Below are 22,460 nucleotides of genomic sequence, written 5' to 3'. Positions count from 1 at the left end.
TGAAGTTTTTCTGCCTCTTGCACCCTCCTTTACAGCTGTTGAAAACTTATTCCATCTTGGTCTTTGACCTTTTGCACTCTCAATCTATCTATTATCTAAACCTTCTGCTTGCTTGTTCTCTTTCACTTGTCCAACTCTCTTTTATTTGTGACAAAGCTGTATCCCTCACCTGTCCTTCTTTCTGTCACAGCTCTCACTTTTATTCTAGTCTTTCCTCTACTTTCTTTAATGCACTTTAGTCTTTGTTCTCTAATACTCCTTTCTCCTTACCCCTTACTCAGCTTGGCCTCCAATCCTCCTGTTGTCCCTTTATTTTCTTCTTTACCTCCTTCTTCTTTCTGGAGGTAAAGGTATATTTTTTATTCACAACTGAGAAGCACTTTACCTAAATTATATTGGCTATTGGTGTTTCTGAACAAAGTGTTTGACTGAAATGAATTTTTTTTAAAAAAAATCTTTATCTTTGAAGTCATTTTATTTACAAATTTGCCAACCAAGAAAAAAAGAGATCTACTCATTGTGTGGCAAATAACAATCCTAAATGCTTATTTTATGAGTTTTGCAGTTTAAGGTCACTGTACACTTCCTCCTCTTTCACTAACCTCCCTGCAATATGTTATATAAATGTCTTTGGATTTTCTTGGTTTTAAGAACCATTCAAACACAAATCAAAAGAAGGTGATGAAAGTGGCCTACGTTGCTCAATTAATGTGTGTTTACACAATTGTTAACCAATCAAAGCTTTTATTTATTAAAAATGCATGATGCATATCTAACATATGCAAGCAAGAATGAATGCTGCTGTGCACTTTCTCAATAATTGATGATTGGCTGAGTGAACAATAGCTCATTTTGTGATTTGATCCTATCCATGTTCTGTTAACACTTTTTTGTTGCAAAGACAGTGCACAAAAAAATTCATTTTTGCCTTTATATTATTTTTTAAAATATTCCTTTTTGCATTTCCATATTTAATTTTCATTTTTAGATTTTGTTTCAATCTTTTCATTATTTATATTATGATTTTTTCCTCATTGCCAACCTTGTGGTCCAATCAAATATAACCTTACATTATATTTTGGTTATCCTCAATTGAGCTCAACTATTCCCATTCAGCAACTGAGGGTAACTTCTCTCAAAGGACGGTTGAACAATTGGAGATTGCAGCGTGTAAACTCTTTGTATTGAGGGCAAAATCTGATTGCAAGCATCGAAAACTGACAAATCTCCAAAGTGCTCTAACTGCATCCTTCTCCTGTGGAAGCCTCAATCACAGTCAGCAAGTCCTCCTCCTTGACAGGAAAACCACTGACTGTAGACTAATAAGTGGAGGAAAGGAAAGAGAGAAGGGGCTTAGAAGCAAAGTGCTTCCCTGATCCCCCTGGTAAAGCTGATTGCATGATGCATTCATTTATTCTTAGAGGCTTGATTGTAGTTAGTGAATATAGCTTAGAAGCGCCGGGAAATTAAAAAAAAAGAAATAAAGTCCTGTATCTCATACTGCTCTGGTTCTTGACTAGGTGGCTGGAATGCCTGGTCGTCTTGGGGTGACTGTACCAAATCGTGTGGGGGTGGATTGCAGACCCGAAGCAGGACCTGCCATTCCCAGTTAGAGGAAGGGTTTGTTTGTGAAGGAGTTTCAGAAGAAGGAAGATTATGCAATAAGCAGCCTTGTAATAGTAAGTTTCAATTATTTTATAGGAAAATGAACACTGTATAGTTTGGCCTCTTGATTTAGCTGTTCTCCTAGATTCTCCCTCTATTCTCCTTTCTGACCTTTATTTTCTACTTGTACACCTTCACACATCCTCCTTGTCACTCCTGTGACAAAACTAAAACTCCCCTGTTATGCAACAATGCATGTGGCACAGTCTGTCAAGCCCAGGACTAACTGTTCTCCCAATCAAATCTAGTTCAACTCAATATGGTACAATACATTATTTTGAATTTAAAGTCCAGCAATTCCAATTTTCACTCTCTGTTTCTCAGCTCCTCTTCTAAAACAGGCTTAAAGCTAACCCAGGATAAATTCTTAGAAGAATTGCCACCTTCAAATAGGCTACCTCAGAACTATGTTCCTAATCTTCCTAAATTCTGATAATGGCTCCCTGTAGCGTGGATCCACTAGTCTGTAATCTCAGTTCTGACTTGGTTTGTCTGGACTCACCACTGTCAGGACCTGACCTCAAGGGATGGAACCATCCACATTTTCACATTTTCTGTCTTTATGTTGGGATTTATCACGCTGCTTCTTATTTGTTTCATCACACTCATGACTTAATTCTTTCACTCCACTCTTAATCTCACTCCATACATGATTCATTTTTCTGAATATCACTGTTTCCATCTTTCTTTTCTTATGGCCTCAAAGTTCAATAGATATGTGGAGTAATTACAATGTGTGTTATATAACTGTCTGATTATTGTAATGTTTTAAGTATGCTTAATATTGTTAAATTAAGCTGATTCGTACCATCAATATCCCTGCTAATAACTTGATGTAAAAATATTTAATTTGGTGCATACCTTTTACAGTAATTAAGAAATTGCATCATCAGGGATTGTGTTCTTTTCAAAATGACCTGTTTTCATGCTATTTATAGAAACATTGAAAATTTCTTTCGCTTAGTGAGTTAACCCAATCAGAAGCTGATCCATACAAAGGACAATCATGTGAGATGTGTGTGTGTGCGGAGTTTTCCACATTTAGCTGTGTTAATTACACATGCCTAGGTTGGGTAGATTTAATCAACAGGTGTCTTTTGCAAATGAATGTAGACAGGATCAGAGTCTAATGAAATAATTTCACAGCACTTAACATTAAGATTCAAGCAGGGAACAGCTGCCACTTGTCAATTTACTGGAGGGTGGAAAATGTTTGTAGAGTCATCCCCGACAAGAAATCAATGCCATCAGAAAATGAAAGGAGTTGGCAATGGGAGAAAATTGGCTGAGAAAATTCATCAGGAAAAATCCAACTTCTTGCTGCAATTTCCAGCTTTTGCAGAAATGTGAATATTGTCACACTTTAATCTTGCTGCCGAACCTAACCACCCTTAGAAGTCATTTGTATGCAGTGGAGCTTTCTTAGCTTCCTTCAAGATGCTTAGCTCCTGATAAGTCTGTCAAGTTGAAAAATACATTTAAAAACCTCATCTGATGTGCAAAGAAATTTGCTCCATATCTATTCATTTAAAAAAAAAAAAAATTTTCCATGGAGGGAAGAGAGAGTAAAGAAAGAATCATTCAAAGCTGCTTTTATGAACTCCTTAGTGGCCTGCATTTAAAGAAACTTTGTTAGAGATTGGATTTTGCTTCTCTCAATTCAAGCTGGAGGATGGCCAGGGGAAGAAGAGAGACAAAAAAACTGCAATAGAAAAGACGGGTTCATTTTGAAGAACATATTAATAAAAGCAATCTTGCAGTCAAGGCCATTTACAAATCAGAGAAATCTCATGAGATGGTTCATAAATGAACCGAATTGGTGAGAAGATTATCAGGAGGCTCGCTGTAGCTGACAACATTTAAAAATGTAGAATTCCATATATAAAAATAATGGAGAGATTTTCAACATATTCTGTGATTAGGTTTTTATCGGGTTTAATTACTTTTTCTGCTTTTATTGGATTTTGATGTAAATTTGTTGAAATGATGAAGGTTTATGACATCCTCCTCCAACTGCCTAGATAGATTGAGTACTATGGCGTGTGAAGCTAAAATAAGGCAAGTAAATATAATTCAGCTTATATGAAAGATTGTGGTATGTGCAGATATCCACCTCCCTTAAAAAAACTCAGATACAATAGTTTTAAATAGGAGACACATTCCAAATTATTTCAAATTCCAAGTATAAGATTGTGCTAGACTGAACTTCCAAAATGGCTACAAGTATTTGATTAAGCAAACCAATTGTTTAACTTATTAAAACACCTAACCAGATATCATTTAGGAATGCAATATAGACCAAATGTTTCATAATCTGCCCCCCCACCCCACCCCCGACTAAAAGAAGTCCAACTCTTTACTCATGTTCTACTTTGACATTGAGATTATGACATGTATAATGTGGATTGAAAATACTCTGTGGAGATTGCTTGCCAATCTGTTTGCCAATGTTACCCCGTTCTCTTCAGCTACAAACTTTCAGCTCTTTGGATTAGATTTACTCTATTACATAGGGAGCTAATTGTAAGACAATCTCTTATAATACATATTCCCCAATTTTTATCAGTTGACAAAAAAACCAGAAAGACCTGATTTAGTAAAAATCATTGGTATACCTTGACATTTGTTTGAAATATGGGATCTTGATGGTGAGACTTTTGAACTGAAGACACCCTCTGTTAAAAAAGGTATTTGATGTATATGCTTAATTATCTGCTATTATAACAATTATGTAACCTAGTTAAAAGAAAACAATAATTCCAGTAAAATGGACTGCAGAGATTTGAAGGTGTTTTTACTATTATCACAGTAATTTCAATTCTATCTTCAGATGATGTTTACCCAGCAAACATTTTATGTTGTATTTTGGGGGGAAGAATTTGATTTCACAACAGATTTATACTAACAAAAGATGGAAGCATAATGTCCTCTTGAAATTTTGATGTGTGGTAAAATTTTGTTAATTGATTGGAATTTTCTAAAATGCTACATTGACACAAATCACAGGAGAATCAAGCACTCCTACCATATCTTAAAATATTTTCTGTGCATACATGGGATGAGGGAAGAAAACGTTCTGAATCTTAAACTTTATTTAAAAAAATCTGTCTGCACTTCTACAATCTGATCTACAGCATTTTTTAAATTTAAGAAAGAATGTGTACAATGGCCTCCTTCATCCTTCCAGCTCAATAAATGCATCAAGCTGTCATTTCCCCATTCTATTAATTGTTCAAAATAATGTCCATGGCTCTGTTGACTCCTCTGACATTTATTTGAATGAGCTGCTGTTAAAGTCAAGAGTTGTTCATGCCCTCTTGATCTATGTATAGACCTAACAGCTTGTTTACAGGGGAAATTGACTTGATCCAACCATTTAGTCTAGCCATTGCTACCCAAATCTTATTGGCCCCACAAACTCATGATTTTAAATGTTTGCTGACTAGCGTTGAGGGAAGAGCAAATTGTGAATCAGGGCCACATTCAAATTTGTGCAAGTAGCAATTACAAATTCTTTTCTTCTAAATCCAAATAACAATGTGCAATGAAAGGGAGAATTGGGTGCTGAATCGTCAAGTGACTCCCTAAGACTATTATGGGAATTTGGCAACTGGTTTACACTTCCTCCAACTCTTGGCAGAGACACTTTCAAATGTGAACACAATTTAAATAATTATTTTAGTTTATGAGAACTTTGTATTCTTTTTTCTTTTAAGCTGAAGTAAATTACAACACGGTCTTTAGAACTCAGTTTTCCTTTTACTCCAGGCACTTCCACACGAAGTGTGATTGCAACACCATTAATATGTCATTAATTAAACAAATTTTCTCAGACAGCTATTAGAAATAAAAGTAATTCTAATATTTAAAATAACTTTATGTCTTACTTCATTTTTATTAAACTAAAAATCTTTAGTCTGTTTGCAATAATGAATAACTATTATATTCTTACCTTTCTAAAAAGTCATTGGCCTATACCAATATCATATGGTAAATGTATGCCTATGGTATTGTTTTCCTTAATTGAATGCAGGCATTAATGTTCAGGAATCATTCTAATAGGCTAAATGTATTGGTTGTCAGCCTTGCCTGAATAGTCACACTCTTTCCTCTAAGTAATAAGCTTGTGCACGCTGACAGGCAAAAGAGATAAGCAATAACATACAACCAAATGAAAGCACAGGAAATCAAAAGTGTAAAGAATAATGGCAATCTGGAAAACTGGGACTGATATTAAAGGAAGGGAAACTGAAGGTGAATATTTCTGAAAAAGGAAACCATTTGTCGATACTTTGCATCATGCACCCATCAAGACAAATGTAAGAATGCTAAATAACAAATTATCACACCAATGCATGCCTAAGGCAGAAAAGGGGCCAGTTGGTTGGAAAGCCCATTCTGATTGGCTGACGTGAATGCAATGTGGAACTTTGGGCTCCCCAAGACATTTGATAATTCAAAAATAGAGCAAGACTTAAATTTATTCCTCTTAATTGCAAAGATTGAGCCATTATTTATGAATGTATATTTCATGTAACAAGCATAAATGAGACATTTATATGTTTATATTATTTACCTAAAAGTGATAATTGGTGAAAATATTAGCACACTTGGGATTGTTTTGCACATGTTGTTCAATTATGGAATCACATCTAGCAGTACTTATCACACATTTGGCAATATCATGCATGATTTTCAGTGCTGATACATTGCCAAGCATATTGGCCATGTGTTCCAAAGGTTTGCTGATCAAATCAAAAAGTGTTGACCTTGTTGTTTGAAACAGGCAATATACAGATCATACTCAAACAGCCTGTATTTGAAATAGCCAAAATAAAATGTCTACTGTTAGAAATGTTTCTGCAATTGAGCAGCACTTACCGAAAACCCCTAAATGTGCTCACAACAATGCTAAAATCAGTTCAAAATAATCAGTCAAGTTGTAACATGGCTTTTTATTGCTTACTAAAAGCAAAATACATTTTACAATGCAATTCAATATGCAAAACTTATTCTTTGCGAACAAAAGAATATGTTCAAACCTTGCACCTTTTTGAAATACCCAGAGATGAATGGAGCCTATGCTGCCCTCTACTTTCTCCGTCACAATGCCTCAGTCAATCAAAATCACTTGGAAACACTTTCATTATCGGATAAATTGCTGTAACCACTTGAAGTCTGGCAATTCTGCATTATTATCATGATGAGTACATTATGAATAACTTCAGTAACATGTCTCACTTTTGTGAAAGAGAAATGGAAGAAGAAAAAGTAAGAACCACAAAAAAACAAAAATATATTTAGAGTGATATCAAGATTAAAGGTTTTTATAATATTATAGCAGGAAAGAAAGCTAGTAGAATATAACCAAAACTCTTTAAATGAATATTGGGGTCATATTTTAAGTTAAATTAACAATGGGACAGACCTGTTGGGTTTTAGCTTCATATCACTTGTTACTTCTGAGAAACTAAATAGCTGACATTCCACAGAAACTATTCATAACTTGAGGAACCGAACCCTGAAAAGTGGGTTCACGGAAACAGTGAAAAAAGCAGTCAAGATTGGTAGTTTCTCTCCTAGAGTTTTAAAAGAAATTCATAAGGAAATTATTGATACTTCAGCTGTCAACTTCAAAAGCTTCTTGGATCAGGAATTGTCCCTTTAGAGTGGGACATTACAAATATGATTCAATGAAGAAAATTGAGAGGCAGAAAAATTGGGCAATTGCACACCTAATAGTCTGTAATTTGTTGTGGGGAAGTTATTAGAATGTATAATTAAGGGCGGAGAAATTTGAGATGATTAGAAAGAAGTAATATGGATTTGTAAAGGGGAGTTTATGTCAAAGGAATGCTTTGAGAAAGTATCTGAGGTAGGAAATGCCTTACAAATATACTGTATATAAGCTTTCAAAATACATTAGTAAAGTTCTAGGAAAGAGAGTATTAGCTGAACTTCAAACATATGGAATTGAAGGAAAGTTATTGACCTGTTTAGTTTAGTTAAGTAGTAGAAAATACAGTAGGTATATTGGGTTTTGATTCTAATTAGAAAGACTTAAGTGCAAACATAGCCACCCTCTATGAGAATGGAAAGAGTCTAGCAAAGAAAAAAAGATGAATTTTACTGCACCTCTACAAATGTTAAAGATTATAAAAATCAGCTCTCGATTAACACAAAGGCTGCTGGGATGACCTTACCTTGGATTAGTCCTGACAAGAGCCTACTTTACTCTCCCACCTCCTCACTTGATAGCATCATATTGGGTGCTGTTTATCATGCTTAACAAACATAACCTTCCTGGACCCATCCCCTGCAGGCCTTTTTTCTGACCATTGTTATTGTTAAACTTTTATATCTCTGACAACCTCATCTGTCCCCATTCTTTGACTTTACAAATTCAGGTGATTGGAGGTTTTATTTTTATCTTCAAGCATACTCTCTTCAGACTTGGAAGAAAGGAAAACATTATTGTGGAAGGTAATTTGTTTCACTCTCTTTGATATTCTGAGGTTCTCTGCTGAACTGGATAAGCTTTCATTTCTGCTACTTCTTTTGCAAATACATTATCCCTGCTGGAGCAGGCAGTTTTTTTTTTATTGTTGCAGTATCTTGAATCTTTAGATATTGCTTGTCTCTTCTTGGTGATGTCTTCCATGGAATTGTATTTCTAACCTATATTGGTGGATCTTTGTTCTCCACGTTTCAATACATCTATGCTAAAGTCGGTAGACATTTTAGTTCAATTTATTCATTAGTTTTGACTTTTTAAATTTGCTCTCAGTGATTGGAGAGCTAGGAAAAACAATTTGTTTACTTCCTCAGTTTATAAACTGAAAATTTCTTTTGTCTGGATGCAGTGTCTGTGATTATTGTTGAGGATTATTCCATGAAAGCTAAGAATGTCAAATATTCTACTTGGATTTGACCTATCCAAGTCACTTCAAATCTCATGTCTGACTTGGATTTGACATAGCTAATTGCCCACTGTGCTGATTTAAAATCTAACTCGGTTCAGTTGCAAATACTTCCGTTGTCTTGAGTGGAGCATGCTGTTTAGATGCTGCCTCTTTGTTGTTCATTTTGAAGTTTGTTGACGCTTGGAATCTGAATGCTCTCCAATGTTGATAGGAGTAGAAAATATTTCCACTGAATCAATATCATCACAGCTTTCCATATTAGATATGGGTACGAAACAAACTTCTTATTTCAACACAATTGACCTCAGTTTACATTCTGCCAAGAGCTGAAGGAGCCATGTAACCATTGTCTTCTTGCAGGATGTCCAATTTTCTGTTCTATCTGGCCCATCTCTGAAATCAATTCATCCTGGCATTCTAGTTCTGATGCCCTAACCTCCTATTGTGGTTCAGCAGATAATTTTCTTTTTTAAAAAAAAACTCTTTATTTTGGAATAATGAAAGTCTTCTCATGCTTTGCTGCTGTTTTAGAGGGTTTTTGTAGCTTCACAGCTTTAATAGAAGATTTCCCACATTTCCAAGATATAATAAGGTCTCTGAAACATTTCTGTGTTATTGTAGAAATTAGTCGCTTCTTTAAATTGCTGAATGGTTATCTGCTTTAAATGACGAGAGACACAATTCCCCAGTTTTCCACTCATAAATTATATGAATTTATCTTGTGGCAATGTCCAATCTAAACTACAATTTATTTTTCAAATTCTTGCCCTTTCAGTCTGAATTACTGTGCATATTTCTTCTGTTCTCACATTTCTGTTATTAGACCTATTTGAAGTGTTCTTCAGGATTGAATGTTGGCACAAGCTGTCTTTGGGGTTCGCTGCCATCAATAATCAGCGGTATCTGTTTTTTTTTAAGTCTCTTGGTTACCAGCATGTTTACCTCAATGGGACTGATGCTGCTAAATTGCATCTACATCCTACAGCTGCAATGTTATGGATGCTGCCATTCACATCTTCTATTGAGTTTCTTAAATATTGCTGGAGCTGCATTCATCCAGTCAAACAAACCTTTAAATAAGGTAAATTGACACTTAACTATGATGGTCCGTGGGCCAACTTAGGTGACTGCCCACTCTCTGAACTGTGAAAATGAGTTTGGGAGTATATGGGGATAAACCCACCCAGCTGAAATGTGTAATATCTGACCCATTGCTGGAGTAACTAGTTGGGCATAATCATAGTAGATGGATATTAATGCAATTAATTGTGAGGTGATTCATTTTGAATTTTAAAATAAGATTTTCAATTTCTAGAGACCACTAAAACATTATGTTCAAGTCTAAAACATCCAAATGTCAGATGGAATGTCACCATTTATAACTTGAGGGCTAGAATATAAAGGGACACCATTTTTACCTCAGCTATACCCAGGCCTTGGTTGAATCAAATCTGCAAAATAATGTACATTCTGGGCACAATACTTCAGCATGGTCATAGTGATTTGGATAGAGTCACAGTGCAGGTTTACCAGAATGTGGATTATGTGGAGAGATTGCAAACTAAGTCAGAATAAACCAGTTTGTATCCTCTGAAATGTAGATTGGGGTGTTTTGATTAGCTTGGTTCACTGATAGGAATCAATAGATAAATGAGGGTAAGGACATCACCTTAAAATCAGAGCCAGTCCACCCAGGAGAGAAGTTGAGAAATATTTCTTCATGCCAATAACTAGAAATAGAATGCTGCCCCAATTAATAATGTTACATGTGTGATTAATAGGATGTCGCCTCGCACAATTCAAGTGACAATGGAGTTAAGCAAGTGGGTGGAGTTAGAACACAGGTGTGCTACGATCACATTGAAAGGAAGAACAGTGTTGAGGTCTTGAATGAGCAACTCCCATTCCAATGTTCATTACTGTCTTTCCACCTGCTGTGGTGTTTCACCTTGACACTAGCCCCTTTCATAGTTTCTCTGAAAAGCATGGACAATTTACTTCCAATTGGTGCCAAAGGTATTTCCTTTTGAAATCTAATTGTACAGGATTGGAAATGTTCACATTTGGCACCCTATGCAGTTATGAGCTCATGTGATGGTACACAGTCCATTCTGTACTTAAAAGCTTGCTTTGCACCAAAGTGTTTCAGTCAGAACATTGTTGTATTCATGGATAACTCCATTACGAACAGGGTTGAATACCATAAACATTTACAGCAGAATGTGAGCATAAAGCCCAGCATGTGGGTATAGCCAACAAAAGAAATGTCCAACCTAATCTGACTTTCTAGTTGTTGATTCATAACTATGTAGAACAGAGCACTTTGATTTCCAAGAACATTTTTATGATAAAACTTTCCCACTCAACCGAGCCTTTAGGATGGAAGCTTCCAGATCTCATGTTCCTTTGAGTGAAAGATTTCTCCTAAACTTTCCTCTAATTCTCTCACCAATTACTTTAAATCTATGCTCTCTAGATATTGACCATTCCGCTAAATGATCTAGGTCCTTCCAATCCATTCCATCTGGGCAACTGATAATTTTGTAACCTCAATTCAGCCTCCTTTGTTCCGAAGAAAACACTCAGAGGGAAGTTTCAAAGAGAAGCTTTTTTTTTATTTCAGAAGTGAAGAAATATGTAATAATGTAGGTAACAACAAGCTTGAATTTCAAAAACCTGAACATAGTAGGGAGAAAAGAATCATTGGGAGAGGCAAGGATTTTCACAAAATGGAGATCATGGAAAAATAGAAGAACTGCAAATGTCAATCCTTTAATGATTTCTTATTTCTAACTTTCTTTTTAAACTCTGTAAAGTAATGCAACCACTTTTTATTGCTCTTTTGTATCCATGATGTGTACCGAGATACTTGTACCTAAGATGGTGCCATAAGAAGAAGACATTGTAAAAGCTTTTCACTGTACTTCTACAATGGAGTACACATGACAATAAAGGATATTCTGATTCTGACATTACACCCTTCAAACCTGACTCTCAATGTTATAGATTAAGGCTGATCTGTCTCTGACCTCAATTCCTGCTTTGTGTCTGTTCATCATTGCACTCAACTCCTCAATTTTTCGACAATCTATCTACCTCCTCTTTAAACAGTCTCAGTGATCTAGCCTCCACATGTCTCTGGGGTAGAGAATTCTAGACATTCACCACATTCTGTGAGAAGAAATGCCTTTCTTTCTCAGTTTTTGATAAACATTTCCTTATTCTGTAACTGTGCCCCCCCCTCCCCCCCCCCCCCCCCCCCCCCCCCCCCACCCTCCCCATTTGAGATTTCCCTACTGGTAGAAACATCTTCTTAACATCTACACTGTGAAATTATTGAATGTTTCAATAAGATGACCCCCTCATTCTTCTAAACTCATGATTATGTTGTGTTGTGCTCAAAGAAATTAAATCAGGGCTTGCAGCTATGTAATGATCCATTTTTGTTTGAATTCAGAATCCAAAGCAGAGAGGTCAGACTCATTGTGAAGCATAGCATGGACATGAAAAAAGCAAAGAGAAGGACAGTCTAGACCAAGTGGTTGCAAATAGATAACAACAAACTCAACATTTAAAATCTGAGAAAAAGAACGGAAGAAGGGAATAACATATTCTGTTTCAAGATTCCAAAAATTAATAAAATACCACAGGATAACATGCAGTATTTCTTTACCTCAAAACTGTTTGGTCTCAGATAGAGTAGACAGTTTCCAATGAGAGCAGAAGAAGTAAGCTAAGAATGTGAAGAGAATAATATTGGTAAAATAATGGGAAATTATTACAAGAGGAAGAGACAGGGTTTTGGAAGCTAAAGACAGGGAACAAAATCACCTAAGAAAGATACATTTTCTTACCTGATCGAGAATATATCTGGACCGTGAAATGGCTAGCATATTGTCTTAGTAGAAAACATCATCTTCCACTGTATGTGCCAGCAGTTTGCACTGGGCCTGAATGTGACACTGATTCCCAAATTTTAGAAAAAGCAAAAGATTTCAGACGCTGGAAGCATGAAATGGGCCCCAACACAATCTAAAACAAGCTCATTCCAGAATTAGGTTTTATGTTGTTGTGACCATTTCTGGATGGAAATGCACTTTTCTTTTTCAAGATAAATAAGCCTTCAGCAGTCAATATCCCTTTATACAGCCAAATCCCCTTGTCTGTGGTGAAGATTTTTTTTAAAATTTGAGATGAGAAAAAACAGTTTTGCATTTAACTTTTGATGATTCATCTGTTTGAGATAGGATAATTTTTGAAAAGTACTATGTCTTTTATTGTAGGGGACAAAAAAAAAAGCTCTCATCCATCAATTCTCCTTCCTTAAATAATTTAATTGTGAAATTGTAATCCTGAATATTCTTAAAGTTAAAGCAAAGGTTATTTACATAAGCCATTGCCTTGCTGTAGCACATGGACACTATAGTTCCAGAAGCCAATCATTGAGGTCAATAGACTACAGGAAACACCAAGATGTTGACGGTTTCCATCGCTATGGATACTCCCTATCTCAGACAGGTAAGTGGTGAAATGAAAAATCTTTGTTTCATGCTAACTCTTACTGCACCCGACTGTATGTTTGTCAAAGCTTTCACTATGAAACTGTTTCACAATGCTTTTTTATCACTTCTAAACCTGCATGACATTTTTTTTTCATTTTCCATTCCTTTAAAGTGGCTTGGTTGCTTTAACACAGTTGACCCGGCTTGATTTCTAAGTGCATTCTTTTAATTGAATACATGCTTTCAGTTTAAAATATAATGGGGCCCCTTTGTGAAAGGAGAAAAGGAATAACTAAAGACTTAATATTTCATTGCAGGCCTCAATGATCTCCTGTGGGTAATTAATAAGTTAGAATTTAGTCAAAAAATGGATTCCTAGTCATAATTTGCTCTGCTAAATTATAAATGTTAGCTAGAAAGTCGTTGATATCTCTAATTCAAATAAATTTTGATTAGAGTTTCAACCCATTTAAACAAGAAATCTCATCTATATGCAGACACAATATTAGCAGATTACGAACTGATTTACTGTATTAAATGCACATGAAAGGGTTTAAGACTGACCCCTTCAGAGTATGACTATCATTTTGAAGTTAAAGTGTACATTTACAGGCAGAGTAAGATCTTGGGTATCTTTGAATTTTTGTCCAATTAAAACTTCATAACTATTTATACTGTAATTTTTAAAGTCCCAAAGTACTTCAGAAGGAGATTTGGAAATCAAGGCTCAGAGTAGCTCTCCTCTCTCTGAGTCAATGAGCCATCTGGGAGACATAAGCACCATGTAATGCTGTTCAATTGCTATGCTATTAGAAATATTTTGGAAGTGATGTTAAAACAAAGCTTCACCCATTCCTTAAGGCAGATATATCAGATTCCAGAGCACCATTTTGAAAATGTGTGGATAAAATTGAAGCCCATGGAGTAAATGGAGAAGTTTTAATGTTGGTTATGAGGAAGGTGAATGGTTTGGTTTCAGAGTGGAGAAAAACATTCAGTAGTGTCCCTCCGATATTAAGACGTCTGTTTTTATTTCTATATTTATAATGAGGATTTCAACTTGTAGAGTGCAATTTTAAAATTTGCAGATGATACAAGAGTAAAACTTATTGTAAGCAGTGAAGAGGTCGGTAACATATTTGGGAGGAGATACAAAAACAAAATACTACACATGTCTGAAACAAAGACTGAAAAATATTGGAAGTATTCATTCAGTCTTGTAGCATCTGTGGAAGCGTTGATTAGGCAGAGGTTAATGCTGGCCAGGACATTAGGGAAAGAGTTTGGCAGGAGCATTGAAGAAGGTGGGAAGTGTGGTTTCAAGTGCTTGATGTCAGGATAGAAGCTCTGAATTCTCCTGGTAATGGGCTGTAAGCGGGATGTCAGTTCTGGCTTCACATAACAGGAAGCTAATTGTAATTGCTTTTGTATACAATGAATACTTATTAAAACACAAGATTTTATGATTAAATGTTACCATTTTGACTTATAGTAGAGGCAGGAAATACTTTCACAACCAGCTAAAACTGTCATGGCTCCAGGAGAACCTGTCTTTGGGGTGGAAGGGCTGTCATCACTTGGATAATTTGCTGTAAGAGGGAAAAGGACAAAGACCACTACAGGCAGATTGAAGGTAACCGAGGAAAGGTATGGAAAACTGAGGGATGGTTGAGGGTGATCAACTGAAGGTCAAAAGCAACCAAGGGAAGATTGAGGAATATTGAGTGGAGATCCAAGATCAAGGTGAGCAAAACCAAGATGTACTTAGAAAATGGTTGAAGAACACCAGTGTGTAATCAAAGAATATTATGGGGTGAGCTTGGGTTCTGCCCTCTGTTTAATTCCAATTGGTCACATAAACCCAATGTTCCTGGAGTTTCCCTTGGAGGAGAAGCAGTGAAGATGAAACATGACATCAAGTCCTGGAGAACACTGGCCAAAAAGGCTTGGGAGATCAGAGGATGAGGCTGGTCATATAGAAGCAATCTGGGTCAAAAGTCTGGAGTTCCCACTCTTACAGCAATGTGGGTGTCCTGCAATGCAAGGACTGCAGCAGTTCAAGAAGACAGCTCAATGCTGTCTTCTCCAGCACAATTAGGGGTGGACAATAAATGCTTGCCCAGTCATTAATGCCACATCCCATGACTGAATTAAAAAGAAACAAAACAAGAGTCAGTGTAATAATGAGTAATAACAAATACATGGATAGGCAACAATTAGAGGAATATGGGCCAAGTGCAGGGAAATGCGAATAGGTGACCCCACTACACAATACACACTGTCTCTCTCTCTCTCTTTCTCACATACGCAAACACACTCTTACATACTCAGACACTCACGCAGACCCTCTCTCATGCTCTCTCTCACACACACACACTTACACTACTCACAATCCCGCCCATACATACCCCCTCACAGGCATATAATCCATCACACACGCACACACACTTTACCAAGTTTTTGCACTTGCAAACGCACTCTCTCTCATGTGCACTCACACTCATGCACACTTTGCAGAATTATATTTGCAAATACATTCTATTTTGCTCAAAAAATGCACAATCTGTAAGTAGTCAATACAGGCGGTCAATACATGTAATATTTTGTAAATTCCACTTTGGAAATAGCACCAGTCTGACTCAAGATTGGGATAGAGACAGCGTCTAACCTTACACCTTTAATGCATTGCCTGAGCTGAGATGTAACCATTTGTTATAAAACCTTATGTTATCTTGAGAAAGTGACTTAAAGAAATTCTGGAATTTACAAATTAATGAACTTAAACCTGCAATCCATTCTAAAAGATGAAAGAATTAACAACAATCCAGGTTTGTTCTATATATCATTTCAGTTGCACCACACTAGACTTTTGCTCTAAATTCTGTGTCTTATGGCCTTATTCTGCACAACCACATAATAAAGGAGCAGTGTGCCAAAAGCTAGTACTTCCAATTAAATCTGTTGGACTATAACCTGGTGTTGTGTCATTTTTAACTTTATCTAGCATCAGCCAACCCCATTACAATCATTTTGACACTTTGATTATTCACTGGGAATGTGCTTCAGAAGCAAATCAATAGGCTGCCCCAGGTCCACCTTGCTTACAGGGATAAGTACCCAGCTTGTGTAATGGACTCAGCTGCTTCTCAGGAATGCTTGCTACCTGACTTAGTGCTCACTCGTTCGCTGACCACGCGAATACTGTCAGTATTGACTTCCTTTCCTTGCCATGCGAATTAGCGCAGTCATAAAAACAGGCAGCTTGCCTTGCTGCCACACTGTCTTCAGCCTAGGGAATGTACATTTTGTAAATGGCAGTGCAGTACATCAGTCTCATACCTGCACAATGTACCAGCAGTTTATGCAGCGAACATGTTGCATGTGCAGCAAGTAAGTAGTCGATGTCTTAATATCTTAGAGCAATCCTCACTAAAGTCCATGGAAACATGATATCAGTTGGTGAGGTGGGGTGGCACTGTAGGTCAATGGTAGCCTTCCATGCCATACAGCTCAGGAAATTGGCCAAGGTCAGGTGTGCAGCTGGCATGTTTGCTGTCAGGAGGTACGTACTTATGTAATCCAGGTCAGTTTGTGTGGCCCACAGCAGCAGGTTTGGGAGTGTTTGACTGTGGTGGGTGGTAAAAATAATGACTGCAGATGCTGGAAACCAGATTCTGGATTAGAGTGGTGCTGGAAAAGAACAGCAGTTCAGGCAGCATCCGAGGAGATGGGTGGTGCCAACTCAATGTACACAATGGGAAAGAAAATGGCTGTGACCACTCTCCGAGTTAGCAGGATCAGTGACTCGACCCATGAGAGAGAGGAATGCAGCAGACATTGATCATTGGTCCATAGTGGGCAAATAACTAGGTCACAAGTCCATGCTGTATACAACACATGGGCATGCAGACTGCCTTCTTTATTATCCTACAGTATTGACCCTCTCTGTATGTGGCACCTCATTATTACTGCTATTGCCTTACAACTCTGACAGCTACATCTTTGTGCACAGAAGGAGCCAATCATTATGTATTGAGGAAGGACAAAGGTGTCATGATGATCCAATGCCATATGTATGCATTGTTCCTCTGCTTCCAGATTCAGAGTAGAGCTCCATCCAATGAACATTGACTGTGGACATGAGGTGCTGCTGTATGGTGAATGAAAGTTAACATCAAGACCATGTATGCTGTACTGGATAATAACACAAGCCTTTTTCACCTGTGCCACCAAAATGTCCTTAATAGTTTTTTTAGAAGTTTGCTCAAGGCAAGGAAACCCCTGCCCCATAACCTTGGACAGGGAAGGTCAAGAGCAATTCAAAGATCAGGTAATGTTTGGTTAGTTTAAAAATTGCTCTTTAACATTACTCCACTGATGTCTCTGAACCCTGAAATCAAGAAAGGAATTAAACATTTTCTTATCCCCAACATCTGCCACCTTGAATCAGACTGCTCACTTTGTGTAAACAGTTTTGTGTTGTACACTAGCTAAATGTTTAATTGAGTCGAGATTGTGGTGCTGGAAAAGCACAGCTGGTCACGCAGCATCTAAGGAGCAAGAAAATTGATATTTCAGGCATAAGCTTTTCATCATGAAGAACTCTTCCTTTAATATTCAGAGTATTGAGTATAAACGCTGGGAGGTCATGTTGTGGCTGTACAGGACATTGGTTAGGCCACTACTGGAATATTGCGTGCAATTCTGGTCTCCTTTCTATTGGAAGGATGTTGTGAAACTTGTAAGGGTTCAGAAAAGATTTACAAGGATGTTGCCAGGGTTGGAGGATTTGAGCTATATGGAGAGGCTATTTTCCCTGGAAGGTCAGAGGCTGAGGGGTGACATTATAGAGGTTTATAAAATCATGAGGGGCATGGATAGGATAAATAGAGAAAGTCTTTTCCCAGGGGTGGAAAATTCCAGAACTAGAGGGCATAGGTTTAGGGTGAGAGAGGAAAGATATAAAAGAGACCTAAGGGGCAACTTTTTCACGGAGAGGGTGGTACGTGTATGGAATGATCTGCCAGAGGATGTGGTGGAGGCCAGTACAATTACAGCAGTTAAAAGGTATCTAGATGGATTCATGAAAAGGAAGGGTTCAGAGGGATATGTGCCAAATGCTGGCAAATGGGACTAGATTAGGTTGGGATATCTGGTCAGCATGGACCCAAGGGTCTGTTTCCATGCTGTACAACTCTATGACTCTATGACCTTGCAGAAGCAGTTCCGTTGGATAAAGAAAATAACCAGAACAAAAAGTTTGTTTCGAGGCATATAGAATGTGCTATAGGAAAGATGTTGTGAAAGTTAGAAGGTTTCAGGAAATATTTACAAGGATGTTGCAAGGGTTGGAGAGTTTGAGCTATAAGAAGAAATTGAATAGACTGGGTCTATTTTCCCTGGAGTGTCGGAGGCTGAGGGGGTGACCTTACGAAGTTTATAAAACCATGATGGGCATGGATAGAATAAATAGCCAAGGATGTTTGTCCAAGATAGGGATAGGGATAGGTTTAAGGTGGGTGGGATAAGATTTATAATGGACCTAAAAAGCAACTTTTTCATGCAGAGGGTGGTTTGTGTATGGAATGAGCTGCCAGAGGAAGTCGTGGATGCCAGTACAATTGCAACATTGAAAAGGCATCTGGATGGGGGTATGTGAACAGGAAGCCTTTGGAGGGATGTGGGCAAAATGCTCACAAATGGGACTAGATTAATTTAGGATATCTGGTCTGCATGGACAGGTTGGACCAAAGGAGCTGGTTCCATGCTGTACATCTCTTATGACTCTGTGACAATGCAATGAATTGAATAAAGCAGTGCATTTCTGAATAGCATAATAACACTGGAGATGACCCCTCTTTTTATGAAAAGGGAAATTGTCTGCAAACACATTTTTAATGAAGATAGTGCCCCCAGGTAAATATATAATGATTGTCACTCAATTCATTTTCAGATGATTGTTTCACAGAATAAAGTATTGTGGATGTGCCGTGTATTATCTCAATTGAGAATTTCAGATCATGACATACACTAAAGTTTGAGCTATCTAATCACCACTTATTTGCAGAATTAGAATCACCAATGGACATCTGATAGAATCTAATTAATAATGTAGTGTATTTCACATTAACACATCCAGCGTTTTCAATAGTCACATCTTTCTTGCTGTCACTCTGTCACTGAGTACTATCTCAGAAGATTGTTGATAACTTAAAACTGTACTGAATTTAGGATAGGTTTGGTAATTTTTCTTTCAATTAATTTCTTTATTAAAATTCAGAAAACATTCACTGGGTCCAATTTTAATTGTCTCCAGTTCTGAATTTGAAATAATCGAAAGTGGAGTCGACAAGTGAGATTGCTGATCATATCATGCTGCAATGTCACTTACTCCACCAGAAGTAAAGCTCAATTCAAACAAAATTGGCATGAGTAACTTTTGAGATGTAATAAACTCTGCTAAAGCATATTTTGTAGCTTCTCACTACTGTGGTGAGCTGATGCAGATTGTTTTGGTGCCCTTTCACAAAGCTGGATGTAACACAATCTAAATTGCATGTTTTACTCATGTAATTTGGTCATGTAGACCTGTTGGATACATTTGCTTGAGGTGTTTGTGAACTTTTAGGAAATTGCTCATAATAAGTTACGACTTTTAAATTTCAGTCCCCATTGAAAAATTTGCATTGTTTTGAAAAGGAGATATTTTATAGAATTTTTTTTAACAGAATATTACCTTTCTACAGAAATGATATCAAAGTGTTCAACTTTGATACTTGCACAGTGTAAAATTCCTGTAGTATTTGCCTGTCTCCATGCGCAATGGAACTCTTGAGAGGCTGGAGATAATGTATAGGTGAAATCCACCACACTCTTCAAATTTGAATTATTTTGAGACAAGTGACACTGGAAGCAAGTAATTTTCAACAGATTTTGTGCACTTCAATTCATGCAATTTGAGGAGGCTACAGTATCAATATGTGGTGAAATATGCAAAGCTAATAACAGCAGTTGGACTGTTATAAAAAGGGAAATTCCTGGAGAAACTTAGTAGGTCTGGCAGTATCTGTGGAGAGAAAGCAGAGATAACATTTCGGGTCCAGTATGCTTTTTTAGTGACTATGAAATGTTTGCAATATACGCTGAAGACAGTGAGTGGGTGGGAAATAAAGGATTAAATGATATGTGGAGACAGAGCCCAGAGGGAGAGAAAGATGGTTAGACAGACAAATGGATGGATAATGGTGAGCTGGGGAGAACAAAAAGTTACTAATGGTGAGTTGGCAAAATGGGTTGACTTTGCTGAAAGCAGCCCATATGATGATAAGACCTGAAGTGCTGCAGTGGGGAAAGGACATGGAAGAAGGTGTTCAGGCACTGAAATTATTGAACTCAATATATTTAGTCCTGAAGGCTGCAGGGTCCTTGAGTGGAAGATGAGATGCTATTCTTCCAGCTCGCGCTGAGTATCACTGGAGCACTGTTGCAAGCCCAAGACAGAAATGTTGGCCAGAGAACTGGGTGGCAGGCAATCAGATGCTTGGGGTAATTTTTATGGACAGAATTTAGATGTTCCACAAAGCTGTTGCCCAGTCTGCATATCATCTTTCCAATGTAGAGAAAACCACATTTTGTAAGGGACAGATACAGTAAACTAGATTGAGTCCAATCACTGCTCACCTGGAAGATGTATCTGGGTCCTTGGATAGTGAGGAAAATGAGTAAATTTACAGTTGCAAACAAAAGTGCGGTGGCAGGGTGGTGGGATGATGTTGGGAGTGGAGGATGAGTGGACCAGGGTACCCCAGAGGGAATGGTCCCTGTGGAAGGCTGACAAGGGAGTGGAGCGAAGTATGTGGCATTCCACCAGAGGTAGCAGCTAATGATCCTTTGTGAATTGATACTGGTGGGGTGGAAAATGAGAACCAAAGGAACCCTATCAATGTTCAGATTTCAACCTCTGCCCTCCATTCTGACTACAGGCAAGATGAATAGGAAAGTGAAGATGGCATAATCAGAATGGAGGCCAGCCTATTCCCAGAAATGAAAACAGGGATGACAAGGAAAGGAAGTGAGGAGTCAAAGATAGACCAGGTGAAGGTGAGAGCAGGATGGAAATTGGAAGCAAAATCGATAAAAAATTTACAATTCTGGTTGAAAGAGGAAAACAGCCCAGATGATTTCATTGATGCAGGGAGAAAGAGTTGGAGGTAGAGGCTGAGGACTGGAACAAGGAATGTTCTATGTACCCCATAAATAGGTGGGTGCCCATGGCCACACCTTTGACCTGAAGATAGTGAGAGAAGTTGAAGGAGAAGTTATTCAAAGTGAGGGTGAGCTCGACCAGGTAGAGGAGGGTGGTAGTGGTTGGAGGTGATTCGGGCTTTTTTTTCCCAGGAAGAAGGGGAGAGGTTTGAGACATCTGATAGGAGATGTGTGTATAAAGGGGTTGCATGGTCATCACTAAACCTTTAATTCCAAATATTTTTCAATTTGAATGCCTTATTAGTCTGAGTTAAAATCTGTGATGCAGTCAATAACATTGCTGCCTCTGAGCCAGAAGTGTCATGTTCACATCCCACTCCAGAAATGGATGACCATTGGAAGATGTACTCACAGCAGGGCCCAAGAGTTTGATTGTTAATCTCTAAATCTTTGCAGTACACCTATGGCAGCTAGTAGGGATGGCAGAGTTACTTGGTCAGATTGCTTGATGCTGTGGTGACCCACAAATTATAACCTCTGGTAACAGTCCAGTAGTCTGTTCCAACAAAAAAACAGCTGTGGAAACAAACCATACATGTGTATTGTTTGCCTAGAATATCACTTGACACAAGGAAACCACTAAGTCCTTTTCCAGAGTAGATAGAATAATGTTCTTTATTGTTTTTAAGAGGTTGAATGAGGATTTGAATTAAGTATTGAGCTTCAGACTATGATAGTGATAACAGATGAGAAAATCTTTGCCATCCACCTCATTGATAGCCTTCTATTGGCCTGTATTAAAATTGGTTTTCTTGGGTCTTACTAGATAAAGTAAGCAACTTGATGCTAAAACTGAGAGGATGTAACTATCGGGATAAGCTGAAAGAGGTAGCTCTCTTATCTTGATGGAAAAGAGAACCTGCTCAGCAATTTTAAGGTAATGAAATGTAGAGGGTAGACATGTCAAGTATCAATGGTTGTTATCCAATTTAATGTTATAAATACATAAACATCACCTATAAATTCAAGAGCAAATTCAGGGAAAATGTTATGGAGCTTGCTGCATTTGAGGCAAATATCATGGATGTAATTAAGTGGAAATTATAAGTATATGTGTGAGCAGAGACCAATAGGATACACAGATAAGGTTGGATGCAGTAGCTTG

At 37.5% G+C, this 22,460-nt stretch overlaps 1 protein-coding gene and 1 long non-coding RNA gene across 11 annotated transcripts in view; one reads left to right on the top strand and one right to left on the bottom strand.

The window, feature by feature from the left end:
- The window catches only part of adgrb1a (adhesion G protein-coupled receptor B1a), a 568,355-nt gene that overhangs the window by 170,784 nt on the left and 375,111 nt on the right, over positions 1-22,460 (top strand). For 8 of the 10 annotated variants that reach the window (XM_043687847.2, XM_043687845.2, XM_043687842.2 and 5 more), the window contains exons 3-4: positions 1,521-1,679; positions 12,999-13,106. The exons of 1 other annotated variant lie outside the window; for it this stretch is intronic. In XM_043687847.2, the coding sequence (XP_043543782.1) occupies positions 1,521-1,679; positions 12,999-13,106 (267 nt within the window). The remainder of the gene's footprint in view (positions 1-1,520; positions 1,680-12,998; positions 13,107-22,460) is intronic. One more of the 10 variants, XM_087986622.1, reaches the window with a different exon arrangement.
- The window catches only part of LOC148150479 (uncharacterized), a 70,591-nt gene that overhangs the window by 9,796 nt on the left and 38,335 nt on the right, over positions 1-22,460 (bottom strand). The gene's annotated exons all lie outside the window — the stretch shown is intronic.

The sequence above is a fragment of the Chiloscyllium plagiosum genome, unplaced genomic scaffold, assembly GCF_037043375.1.
Source record: "Chiloscyllium plagiosum isolate Xiang-an unplaced genomic scaffold, Cpla_swu_hap1 HiC_scaffold_4, whole genome shotgun sequence".
NCBI classification, from domain to species: domain Eukaryota; kingdom Metazoa; phylum Chordata; class Chondrichthyes; order Orectolobiformes; family Hemiscylliidae; genus Chiloscyllium; species Chiloscyllium plagiosum.
This window is presented reverse-complemented; position numbering and strand designations above follow the sequence as displayed.